The sequence below is a fragment of the Rhipicephalus microplus genome, chromosome 6 (assembly GCF_043290135.1).
Source record: "Rhipicephalus microplus isolate Deutch F79 chromosome 6, USDA_Rmic, whole genome shotgun sequence".
NCBI lineage: Eukaryota > Metazoa > Arthropoda > Arachnida > Ixodida > Ixodidae > Rhipicephalus > Rhipicephalus microplus.
This window is the reverse complement of record NC_134705.1, coordinates 149,061,859-149,074,189: the sequence shown is the minus strand read 5'-3', so window position 1 is coordinate 149,074,189 and position 12,331 is coordinate 149,061,859. Positions and strand designations below refer to the sequence as shown.

General features: G+C 41.9%; 1 protein-coding gene across 1 annotated transcript; it reads right to left on the bottom strand.

Annotated features, from left to right (window-relative positions):
* Positions 1 to 5,674: 5,674 nt before the first annotated feature.
* LOC119186574 (amine sulfotransferase) lies at positions 5,675 to 10,730 on the bottom strand. Its single transcript, XM_037435109.2, has 3 exons — positions 10,640 to 10,730; positions 8,418 to 8,893; positions 5,675 to 6,887 (listed from the first exon to the last, which is right to left on the bottom strand). Exons 2-3 carry the CDS (start codon positions 8,871 to 8,873, stop codon positions 6,402 to 6,404), a joined length of 942 nt encoding a protein of 313 aa, XP_037291006.2. The 5' UTR covers positions 8,874 to 8,893; positions 10,640 to 10,730; the 3' UTR covers positions 5,675 to 6,401.
* Between the last annotated feature and the right edge of the window lie 1,601 nt (positions 10,731 to 12,331).

Here is a 12,331-nt window from a genome sequence, read left to right as displayed (position 1 = left end):
GTCGCGCTCCCGGGGAGCTTGTTTTCTTTTTTTTCTTTTTCTTTTGACCTCGCGGCGTCACTCCGCCATTTCGTCGCAAGAATTTGGCGGCGCACTCTTTTTGGAGCGCTCGTTCTGTGACAACTAGGCACGAGAAATTTATAAGCAAACATTTTCCTATTTTCTGATTCAATTTGGAGTCTGATTTGTCCAAGTATCATAAGAAATTATTGAGGGTAGTATATGTATTTTCTTTCATTAGAGTTGACCAGTAGAAACACACCCGAATATTCCGTTGATTGTTGCGTATACCCTTGCGTGATGCTCATTGCTGTTACCAACAGTGCCAGACAACTAAAGCAAATCATGCGAGCTTCTCAAACAGTTCCAAATGTTATACAAAACAATTTCTTGCGCACTGTGACAACGTCTGGGAGAAGCGCAAAACGAGACCAAGTTGTTGACGTATTTGAGGTCAGCCTGGATATACTTTCCATGGGTTCTGCTTAAGTGCGGATGCAAATTAGCAAAGCAATATTTTTTATACAACGTGATATACTTCCAAATGGCTGTAGAGAAGTGACCAAAGAGCTCGGGGAAAGCAAGAAAAGATGGGAATGTTTCCGGGGCTTAACTAGGAAGCTTAACCACGTAGACGCCACATGTCCAGAGGCTTTTGATTGTTATGTAAAACGCTGCATACTTCGAGGTAAAGGAAGTTAGACTGCGCGCTTTCTTCTCCTTATGGAACTTATGCATACGTACTTTTTTTATGACGACCATCCTGTAACTCATTGCGTGAGCTTTTGAAAAAAATATGGGCTGCGTCAGGTTTCAATGTAATCATAGTAAGTTAGCCGGTATTTCATAGGGCACCTATCAGTTCTGTTTCACACATTTGACACTCATCAGTAATTACAGCTAGACTAGTCCGTCTACATGAACAGTAACAAAAATATTGGTACCGCTTGAGTTATGCCGCATAAACCTGGGTTGAAACAGAGCTGGTGGCCCCGCCGCGGTGGTCTAGTGGCTAAGGTACTCGGCTGCTGACCCGCAGGGCGCGGGTTCGAATCCCGGCCGCGGCGGCTGCATTTCCGATGGAGGTGGAAATGTTGTAGACCCGTGTGCTCAGATTTGGGTGCACGTTAAAGAACCCCAGGTGGTCTAAATTTCCGGAGCCCTCCACTACGGCGTCTCTCATAATCATATAGTGGTTTTGGGACGTTAAACCCCACATATCAATCAATCAATCAAACAGAGCTGGTGGATAGATAGGGCTGGCTTGGCTAGGATTTTGCCCCTGCACCTGTCTTTTCAAATATACAAGGCTAGCCTTGCTCTCACTACCGTGTTTTTCAGTCAGTGTTTTTGTGTCTTTCTATTGTTTTATGCCTGTCTTCCTTTATTTTCCTTCTTTTTTTCTTTCTTTCCCTTTACTTTTTTCTTTCTCGGTAGTTTTACTGCTTTCTATCTTTCTTGCTTCTCGACCATATCGTATCATTCCTACTGTAAAACATCTATAGCTCCGAAGTGCCACTCAAATTGGCCAAATTCGACTATTGACCTCTATGGCCCATCAAGTATTAACAAGAGAATGCGCAGGTGGCCAATACCGATTACGAGCCACTCGTATCAGGTTTTTTTTGTCAACCATTTGTACTGAATGCTTCGGTGGGGATGCAGCGCGTGCCAGAAGATGATGATGATGAACCTATATGTACGAATGAAGCCAACAGTTAAGTTCCGTTTTTGTTCTTTCACTCGCCTCGCTGGTTGCGCAACATTTGCTGCTGCCGCCAAGGAAGCTAAAGACGAGATTTTTCATCTGCTGGCACCTTGTGGGAAGGACCGCTTGGACACTAGTTTGATAGAGACGTTTACTTGTTCCTCTTTTTTTTTCTTCTGTCCCACCACCCCGGGGTTTACACCCGAAATCCCCATTCAAACACTCTCACAGTACAATCCAAAAACCTCGACTCTCTGTTGGCTGTCGTTGAACGTGGCAGACATGGAGTCTTCCCTCTTCGGATATTTGTCGAAGAACCACCGCCTGTCGTCGCCGCTCAACTTCGTTCACTCCGGTTCCCGGAACGTACGACGTCCGGCGTTGCCGAGCCGTGAGAACGCACCGCGCGGGCACGTGCCTTCAACGCTGGGCTCCCAGGCCATCAGTATATTTGGCGCCTGTATCGATGCCACCGCTGCCGCTGGTTTTAGTTGCTACAGAGGAGCGCCAGTGCACCTTCCACCCTTGCAGCCGGACTCCGCTCTTGTCTCCAGAGGCGTCACCACTAAGCCCCTTGGCAAAATGGGTCTTCGCGTTTTTTATGAGCGACAGACACGCGCCGTTCCGCCAATACAGTGACACCGCTTCCTTCATGGCATGGGCTCACTGTCAGCGGTGTGGGTAACAATACGATGGTATTCAGCGAACGCACCAAGTTTGAATCCGAAAGCACTCCTCGAACCTAACACATTTGCTGTGAAACTTCTAATGTACGGACGTGCTGCACAAGTTAGCCAGATGTCCAACTACCAAAAAACAAAAAAAGATATAATTCTTCTTATTCAGATATATATACCCTCTAAGCAGACAGCAAGTGAGATTCCTCGGAGCAGACAGCACCGAGGAAACCACCGCGTCGACTAGCCAGACAACACTGCTACTTCGAGAAATGCTAAAACAGTCGTCACAATTGGTCTCACCTGGGTTTTCCTAGGCCAGACATCTGTGACACGGGCAGCTTCAGGACACATATTCAGCAGTCGCCATCGCCGCCACAGCAGTACCCTTTCTAGAGCCACACGTGACGTCACGGGGCTAAGATGTCCCAGAAACGAATTGGGACGACCATTGAAAGCGACTACATGCAACACAGGGCGTCATTGGCTCACGTGTGCGCTTGTGTGGCACGTGTGTGCGCGTGTTTATACGCAGGAACACCGGCCGTGTGTACGGGTCTTTGGTGATTGGCCACGCGCGCGTGTGTGAGTCTGTACATGCCACAGCAGTCGTGCGAGGCGAACGTTTGAACTTCCGCGACATAATGTACCACGAATGTGATCCACAGTGTTGGTGTGGTGAGTATAATAGTTGAGAATGTTGCCTTTATTGCATGTGCTCGGAGGTAGCGTAAGTTAATTTAATATCGTCTACCATTGTCTCGTGGCTAAAATAACAGAGCCCATGGCGCAGCGTTTGTCGAGCTCAGGTGAGTGTGATGAGTCGGTAAAATTTTTAAAAAGGCATGCTGAACACACGATACGAAGACGGTGTCCCAGCGGCGGTGCGCCGTGCGTGAGTTGCTTTGGTAATAAAACATACATGGCTGATCCCACTTTTTAGGAATAAGTAAAACGTGGAAGTGAAATGTCTTCGCAGAGGTAATTAAGCGCTCATGGAGCATTGTTTCGCCAAAAGGCCGAAGAAATGAATGCGACAACAAAAAAGTGCAATGTCACGCCAAGAATTGGAAGCAGCGCGAAACGTGCAGCGTACTCATCAAGCAGCAACACCGATGGTTAGAGTACAATACGAGCATGAATAAACTTTTCTGTCAATTGCCACTGGCGAACTACAACGCGTTACAGTGAACCAACGGGCACCCGTCCATTCATGCGTTGTCCGCCGTATCTCCGTGTTGTACATAACCTAATGCGCTCATCTACGTCTCGTCTCCTGTTACTTAGACTCCTCCCCGAACCTTCGTAATGCTCATAGATCGCACTTCTTTCGATTGTGAGACTGTTCGATGACTCGAGGAGTTCGAAAAAGGTCAAGACGCATCAAGGGTAGAGCGTCGAAGAGCAGCGGACGCCAAAAAAAAAAAAAAAAGCTGGCCAAGCGCGAGCTCGTGACTATAGTGCTACTACTGACAGAGTGGCTTGCTCGCCTGCTCGTGGGCTTTGTCATCGTACTCTCTTCGCTACAGACAGACAGACAGACAGACAGACAGACAGACAGACAGACAGACAGACAGACAGACAGACAGACAGACAGACAGACAGACAGACAGACAGACAGACAGACAGAGAGACAGATAGACAGACAGACAGACAGACAGACAGACAGACAGATAGATAGATAGATAGATAGATAGATAGATAGATAGATAGATAGATAGATAGATAGATAGATAGATAGATAGATAGATAGATAGATAGATAGATAGATAGATAGATAGATAGATAGATAGATAGATAGATAGAAACCAACGAAATTGGGTGTCATCCACGATAAATTGCACTTTTGCACGCTTAGGCTACAGTGAAACGGTCATTCCAGTTTTCTTCGTGTGCGAAAAAAGGCGACGCAACAATTTTTTGTTTTTTTTTGGTTCTTGCAGACGAAGACGAAAGCATTCGTTAGACAAGAACCAGAGTGACTGCTTCAAAATCGGGAAATAAAGACAGTGTTGCGCTTTTAGAGTTGAGTTTGCAGTAAAATAACACATCTGGCTTGTATTCTTGAGAAATGCCCATCTAAATAGCGTTTATTGTGAATGTTCGTCGTGGGGTTTGTGAATTAGCAACACTAACAATTCACTAACGATTTTTCTTGTCACTCACTGTTGACATCTGAAATACGCGCGTAGTTTCAGCCTATACAAAAACTTTCCGCTTCGGCGGTATTGATTTGCCCTCTAGTGAACAGTCTTGTAGGTAAAACGGGTGTAGTTCTAGGTGGTGCCGAATCATGGCGGTAGTATGCATCATTTACAATAAGCGTTATAGCTCCTGCAATACAGGCAACATCTGTGCGCAATTGAGTGTGGCTTACGGTTTAGTTGCGAAATTTGGAATGTGAGTACGATTCACACAGCAAGGGGATTGGAGCGAATATAAAATATATGAAATATTTCTGGCCAGCTATTGTTTCTCATGTGCACTTAAATTTAAATACAAGGCCGTTTTCGCTTTACAAATTTGTCCCCGTGTGACTCTGTTATAAGGGCGTTTAAGCCGAATATTTGAGTTCAGTTGCGAAACATGCTGCCCTCTACGCTACCATGTTAGGCGTGCTTATAAACTCCGAAGCCTAGAGTATGAATAGGGTTAATTATATGCTGTCTTACACGAACTTTATAGAGCAGTTTGTGCAAGTTCTTGTGTTAATAAGATGAGCTTCTAAGAATTAAATATATCCTGGAGTCATGGAGAACACCAGCACATATAAGAACGATGTTCAAAAAGTGACATTTTTTTGTAGTTTTCCCGGAGATCATCTGACATCAGCGCTGAGCAAGTGAGAGTGCAATTCCAGTTTCATATCAATTTCACCCTTGTGAATCCACAGTCGTTGCGCCAATCACGTAATTGTTGTTATACTTTCTTAAAAAAATAACCAAAAGATTATTCCGCAACATAGCGGGTGCTCGAGCTCCCACTGCTTCGACTTTTAGCTTTGCCGTCACTTTAAGTTGTTTTGCTACATACTTCGACAACTCTGCTTCAAAAGAAATTTCACAATTCTTCCAGCAATGCAAAGTGGCGTATTTCATGAAGAAGCACGTTAAGACATATTTGTTCAGGGTAAAACCTATGTGTTTTATATTAAAGAAAACATGTAGCCTTTCTTTTGCAGTTATCGGTGCGTTACATCTCAACAAGATGAAGTATTGGCGGGCAACCTAAAGCTAGCAATTTATCGCGAAATGCAACATCGTCGTGACAAAAATAAATACAGTCATGCTTGATTGTTTAACAGTTTTATTGGAATTGTAACGGTGATAAGTTTGGTTGTAATGTGAATACTTCATTCCTTCATGAAAGGGCATGCTAAGAGTCGCTTATTGATTAGTTATATATGAATCGTTTAATTTTGATAATATTTGTCTGCACACTACAGCACAATTCATAATGTGTGAGAGATTTGAGAAACCGCGGTATATATACTTAAACGCATAGCGGAAGTTATAATGTAATACATACGAAAGTATTAGAAACTTGCTCGTGGGGTATGGCTTCAGTGAGTTTAATGCAATGCTAAAATTTTTGTTCAGTAAGTAGGGTAAATATATGTCAACTTCTACTCTACTAGGTGGTAGCGTAAACAGTTTCCGTAGAACGAAATAAACTGAAATTCAAGAAAGTAATTTCATGCATACCGAGGTTGCATGAGAGCGATAAGGCTGTAACTTGGGTAACAAAAAGCGCAATGAACCACTATTCTGCACTTGGAGCCCCACCCAACGTGCTTCTGAGTGCCAATTTTCTACCGCTGTCCTGAAAATAAAGTTGTATTCTTCTTTTTCACCTGAGAATGTTGTGTCTTCAAATAATTTCTTTTCTCGTGATGACATCATTATTTTGTTCGCGTTTGGGCAACCTATTCACCCTGAAGTGTTCACTGAGTAAGGCAATTACTGTGTTCATGCTACATTGGCTTTTCTCGTTCTATGCTTTCCATGGGTGATCCCTTATGGCAGATGCAGGTCATCCCAAAGCGACATAACATCGCTTCCTTGAGTCCTTTCATTGATCCACTTCTTCGTGCGAGCTATCTGTTCAATTGTGAAGTATTCTTTCCATTCACCCACTAATCCTTTCCGAACAAATTGACCACCTTCGTGCATCTCTGCATTCCCCTCGGATGCCTTCTCAGTCGTGTCAAGCCTCCAAAGGTACTTCTCTGACACTTTCTCAGCAATCTTTTTCGACCGCGTGCTCACGTTGTCTTTTAAAATAGCCCTCATGCTCTCCATACTGCAGTTTCTCAGTATTTTCTGAACAACAGTATCATCCCTACAAGTGGCAGCATGTTCCGGACCAAGAAAATGTGCGATCTTCAGAACCATTCCTTTGGTGTCAGCCTGGAGCTGTTCATAGGTGATAAACAGTATGTTGGGCTGGTGGCGGTGTTCGTACCAGGGCAGTACATGGTCGAAGTAGTCCCCATAAAAAGCCTGAAAACGTAGAAACTTACATGACACGCTTCATTCCTTACCATTTTTATCACAGATCACTTCCCATCTTATGCCTTTCACAGCAATTTGACTACGAGCACATGAGGTTACGTGCTGTTCAGGCATTGTGCCGCATCCATAATGCACCGGTGCTGATGAAGCTGGCATACGACTGGTTTTATGAAATTGTGCTCGCAATTACCCGTATTTGATTTTTTTTTGCACCGGTCTAGCTGCTGCAGATGTTTATAAACTTTCGCACTGGTGTTGTGTATATCTAAGACAAACGTTACATCACTGTTTAAGCATACACGTCACTAAATTTGTGAAACTCAGAAGTAATCAGCACATTATATCCCATATGAAAATGTAACTTCTTTTCATGTTGCGCAACGTGAATAAGTGAAATTCTTAAACATTTAATTCAAAAGTAAAATTATGTCCTTAGAATGTTTACTCGACAAGACTGCCTGCAAGCGCCGTTCAGCCTTCCGAAATATTGGGAATTTTGTGCACAGCATAAGACATAGTTCACCGTATGTCCACAGCATTCGCACTATAGATGTAATATGCTAGGCAGTGGACGGCACGGACTTCGTAAGCCACTCATGCTGCGCATGCAATGACGAATATATCTCTTTGAGTGCTTTTTGCTTTTGTACGTGAAGGCTACTCTCGCTGTACGGCCATATGAACTTTGATTTCTTTGTGTTCTTAACGAACGCTCTGCTTAGATCACACAGTCTTGTTTAGCTTTACAAACCTCAATAATTCCTTTGACTACTCGAAATTCATGAACTTTTTTGTGAAGGATTTGTTCTAAAACGTTTCTTTTTCTTTGAATAAATAGCCACAGTCTTTCAAAAGCTGCCTTTACAGTAGTCTGAGTTAATAATAAAGGAAAACGATGAATAAACCACGCCTTATTTCCCTGCTGAAACACCTATTGAAACGTATTCACATGCAAAGAAAGTCTAAATAAAAAAGCAAGACGCCAAAGAACGTTATACATATTTTTTTTTCAGAAATAATGTGTGACACTATGTTTGGCTATGTTTAGGCTGTCAGCCTTACGTTGTATGATATGTGAGTATTTTTATACCATTGATCACTATGTCAAACTCCAATCGGCTGTTTCGTAAGGCACTTTGCTTTTGATTGGAAGCCGAAGCAAAGCAGGCAAAAGTTCAGGTTCACTACAAAAATATTTAAAGAATGTTATATTTAATTCAGCGCGTGCACTCTTTCGCCAATTTTTATTCACATTAATTCAGGCCAACACCAAAATTTTGTTGTGCCTGACTCGTATGCTTTTTCGTGTTCTTGAAATTCACGATTTCACATTTACTTATTCCAGAAAATAGTAATTGGTAAGGTTACTAAATATTAAAAAGCATTCCTTTGTGCTACGGCTATATCTCGCGGCCGGTAGTTTTCAAGTGGTGTTCCCAGAACACAAGACTGCATATTGCGTTGAATTGAAATTCCTGTCTATATACTTCAAGAATTAAGCCAAACTGAAAAGATTACCTTTCCTGACAGAAAAAGTCGCAGAAACTTGTCGAAAGAAACATCCATGTATGTCTTTGGAGTCAGGCCTTTCAGGAAGTGGTGCATGGAAACGGCACAATCATAGGGATTCCGGGCCACGTACACGTACTTAGCCTGGTCGACCGGCGGAAGGACTTTGTACGGAAAGTGAGTTGCTATGGGGCCTGTCCTGCATGAGTCTTCCACCACTGCGGCCCCAGTTACTTCAAGAAATGGAGACCTCAGCCCCAGTTCTATCATATCTTTAGGTTGCTGGCCTCTTGTCATTATGTTCCAAATTATGAACTGTGTCCAGTTGCTGCCGCTCTTGGGATATGAAACCAAAATAATGTCTCCCCATCGAGGTTTATAATTTTTTGCCGAGTGGAGCGATTCCTGGTTGTATAAGTCTAACAATGGCAGTCCATCGAAGTCCTTGTACAGTTCTTCGTCCATTGTAGTGATGACCGAAATTCCTGCACATAATATAACATTTAAGTAAGGAGTGCAAATGTCACGCCTGTATTGCATCACGCTTTTTTTAAATAATAGTACTTTCCATGCCCTGTTAGTTTCTAATGGTGATTGCTAAGTTTGCGGCAGTTCGTGAGGGAATAAAGATACGTCGTATTGTAGTTTGGTTTAAAAAAAAACGGGTTTTATATGTGTAAAGTTTGGCCTAGTGAGGTGACATTTCTTCTAACGTCACCTTTTCCCATCATCACCAAGACAATCTTGTATTGTTGCACAAATGAAGAAATAAAATAAATAAAAATAAAATAAAGTAGGCACTGATCGCTTTCACTCATATTGCTGATGCATAAGTCGCAAAACTGTTATAAAGCAATTTGAGTTATGTGTTCCTACTCCACTATGAAGATGCGTAGGTCATTCTCACATCAGAATACTAACGTAAGGCTAAAGACCTCAGAGGTCAAATCAATTAAATTAGTTTTTATTCTCATAAACACAGAAGAAGTACTCTGGAACGTTATACAATGCAAAGTTTTCAAACTCGCTCTAGGGTCACCCCTAACATTGACTGCGCAATTTTAGTGCGACAATGAGATGCAACGATAGCAATGTTATTCCTCTTCTAACTTTATGTGTCTCACATTGGAAGCCTTGGTAACTCAAAAGGACATTAAAGCAATATTTGTAAATAACCGGAGCGTTAATTTTCTCTATCAAGGACCGTTAAAGCATTTTTGTGGGACTTCAAGGTGTTATTTCGCAAGTTCTTTATCATATCGGCGCTACAGAAACTTTTATCTTTGTGACGCCGGTGATATTCAGTTGAAGCGGAGGTTGAGCACACGTTTTATGATTGAATCTGGGGAGAAAATTCTGTCTACGTTGCTTTGCGAATCAATTACATACTTCGCGGCCTAGACTGTCGCACATAATTTAGGACATTTTTCACTGAGTTCTGCTTCAGGATACTGCACTAAACAAGTCGCGGGACAGTGCTTTTAAGCGCGTAGTAAAACTAGCTTAGGTACGCATGGGCTGTATATGTAATGAATGAGCATTAAAGGCAGTCAGACAATTGATGCAGTATGAACTCCTCATCTAACTAAGGTTACACGCGCATGTTTGCAGCTTTCTTGCATTTTAGAAAGATTTGTTATTGGTAGACCTAGACAGCTAGCTTATCGTAGAGTGATCATTTATTACATCACTACAACGAGTAAGTACTTGAGAAATATTGATTATGACATGGTTGCGTGAACTTTTCAAGCTAATGTTACATTTATAACTGCTAGTGCCAGCGAGACCTGTAGTTGAAATTATTGCAGGATCAAATTGCTGAAGAGCTCAGGAGTGTTACGCAAATAACATACTAGTCATTTTGTATTTTTTGTACGGTAATTTTATATTTGCCACACGTGTTCATCATCTGATTTACGTTGCCCATGCATAGAATGAACGAAATAATGTCAGAAAATTCACGAAGCTTTCCTTATTGTACTGTTTTTTTTTCTGAAAGTGCAAATGCAACTAATCCTACAATGCCAAGTTTTTCGGTATTGCAAACAATTAAAACATATGTATTTGCAGCCTGAACTTACGTGAAATGTTAGTCACAAAAAATAGTGAAACACATAATTCTTATGAGAAGCGTTCACCAACAACAACTCAACGTAAAAGTACTTGAAAGATGACATACAATATAACAGTTCTCTATGTTAGGCCAAATTTGCTAAGAGAATGACACTTACAAATAAGGCTTCTACGTTGCTAGCCACCAGCACCCACCTCTACAGCAGCTCAACTGCCGAGAGCAAGAACGTGTCGAAGCGCTGCTATCTGCTACATTCAACAGCGTCAATAAAGTGTTATCGCATTGTTCATCTTAAAAAGGAGACGGAGTCCATTCAAGCAGAGAGATCAAGAAGGAAACAAGACAGGCATCGCATTACTGCTGGAGAATGCGTACATCATTATAGCACGACTTGTGCAGACAGATCATTATCCAACATTAAACGAGTACGAAAAATATTAAAATGTAGCTTGACGCTCATGATATTTGTTGTTGAAGGTGAACGTCGTGCGGTCGCGGTATGATTACGAGGCACGCAATAGTTGACTGCTCCGAACATTTTGAGCATGTTAGGCTCTTCAACGTGGACTTAAATATTAGTGCGTGGACCTCAAGCATTCTTGCTTCTGGGTGATCACAGGAGTGCAGACAAAGAAATGTCGCGATTTCTTTTTCCGGAATGTTTATGTGTGCTGGGGATTTCTCTCACAAAAGAGAAATCCACATTTGTTTTTAAAAAAATCCTCAAATAATTCTAGAAAAAAGGGTTTTTATCAGCAGATGGAAAAAGCTGATCTTGAGAATTTCATATTTTTCTGATTTTTAGGCCTATCACTGAACATTTAGGGCGTTTCGGCCTACAGAAGCCATTTGTTATAAGTTCACACAACTTGTTCTGTGGGTCTAAAAGAATTTAGGTTTACATCAACGAGAGTAAATTTTTTATTGACAATAATTGATTTTTGAGCAACTGCTTCTTACTGACCTACAATACAGGAGTCTCGTTTTCGCGAAGGCTGCTCAAGCCAAAATATTTCCATAAAATCTAACAAAAGTATCATGCTCATTCAGCAAAAGCTTTTCATCCACATTGTATATTTATTTCCTAGTAAAACTAGAAAAAAATGTGATGATTGCAAACTTGGTGAAAATAGAAACACCAAGGAGCGTTTTAAACATAATCAGTGTCGAGTTTTACGAAAATGAAGAAAAATGTTCGACCAAGATGGTAAAACATCTCAGTGTGCTGCGAAAACATATCACAATATTTTGATTTAACTAACAATAATAGGCCTATTTAGTCCCCATATGTCATCTAACGACTTTGTGCGGCACTTTTATGAGAAGATATGATAAGATAAAATTACAATATCTAGTCTCTAGTTGACTTGCTCCTCCTCGTGAAGACTAGTGACCCAGAATCCCCCCCCCCCCCTTTTTTTTTCAATTTGGAATAACAGAAACATGAGCGTGAATTTGCGGGACACCTGTTTCTACTCAGGCATACGGTGAGGCAAGAGACGCGAGAGAGTGCATAAATTAAAAGAGCACTATAATCGAAGACCTCAGTCAAGACGGGAAACAAAAGTTGGTATAACTGCTAAACCCGATGAGAGCTTTTGAGGATGTAAAGTTTCGTAGTGTTCACTACAGCGTATGTTTTACCGTTGCGATTTGGCGAAGTAACCATTACAACATTCTGTAGGGAGTCAAGTGGACCACCGCATTTGCACACTTCAGTGATGCGCAGCATTGAACCACCGACAAGTTTCGTAATCCACACGCTCTCGCATCTGGTGAAACTATGCCGCGGAATTTTACATTCGTCCGGAGGCTCATCCCAGTAAATGAAATTCTTGTGGAGATTTTT

Excerpts from the sequence above, each read along its gene's own strand:
- LOC119186574 (XM_037435109.2), bottom strand. The coding sequence starts at position 8,873 with ATGGACGAAGAACTGTACAAGGACTTCGATGGACTGCCATTGTTAGAC. Across the intron at positions 6,888-8,417 it reads GACTTTTTCTGTCAGGAAAG|GCTTTTTATGGGGACTACTT; the intron begins GTAATCTTTTCA and ends CTACGTTTTCAG.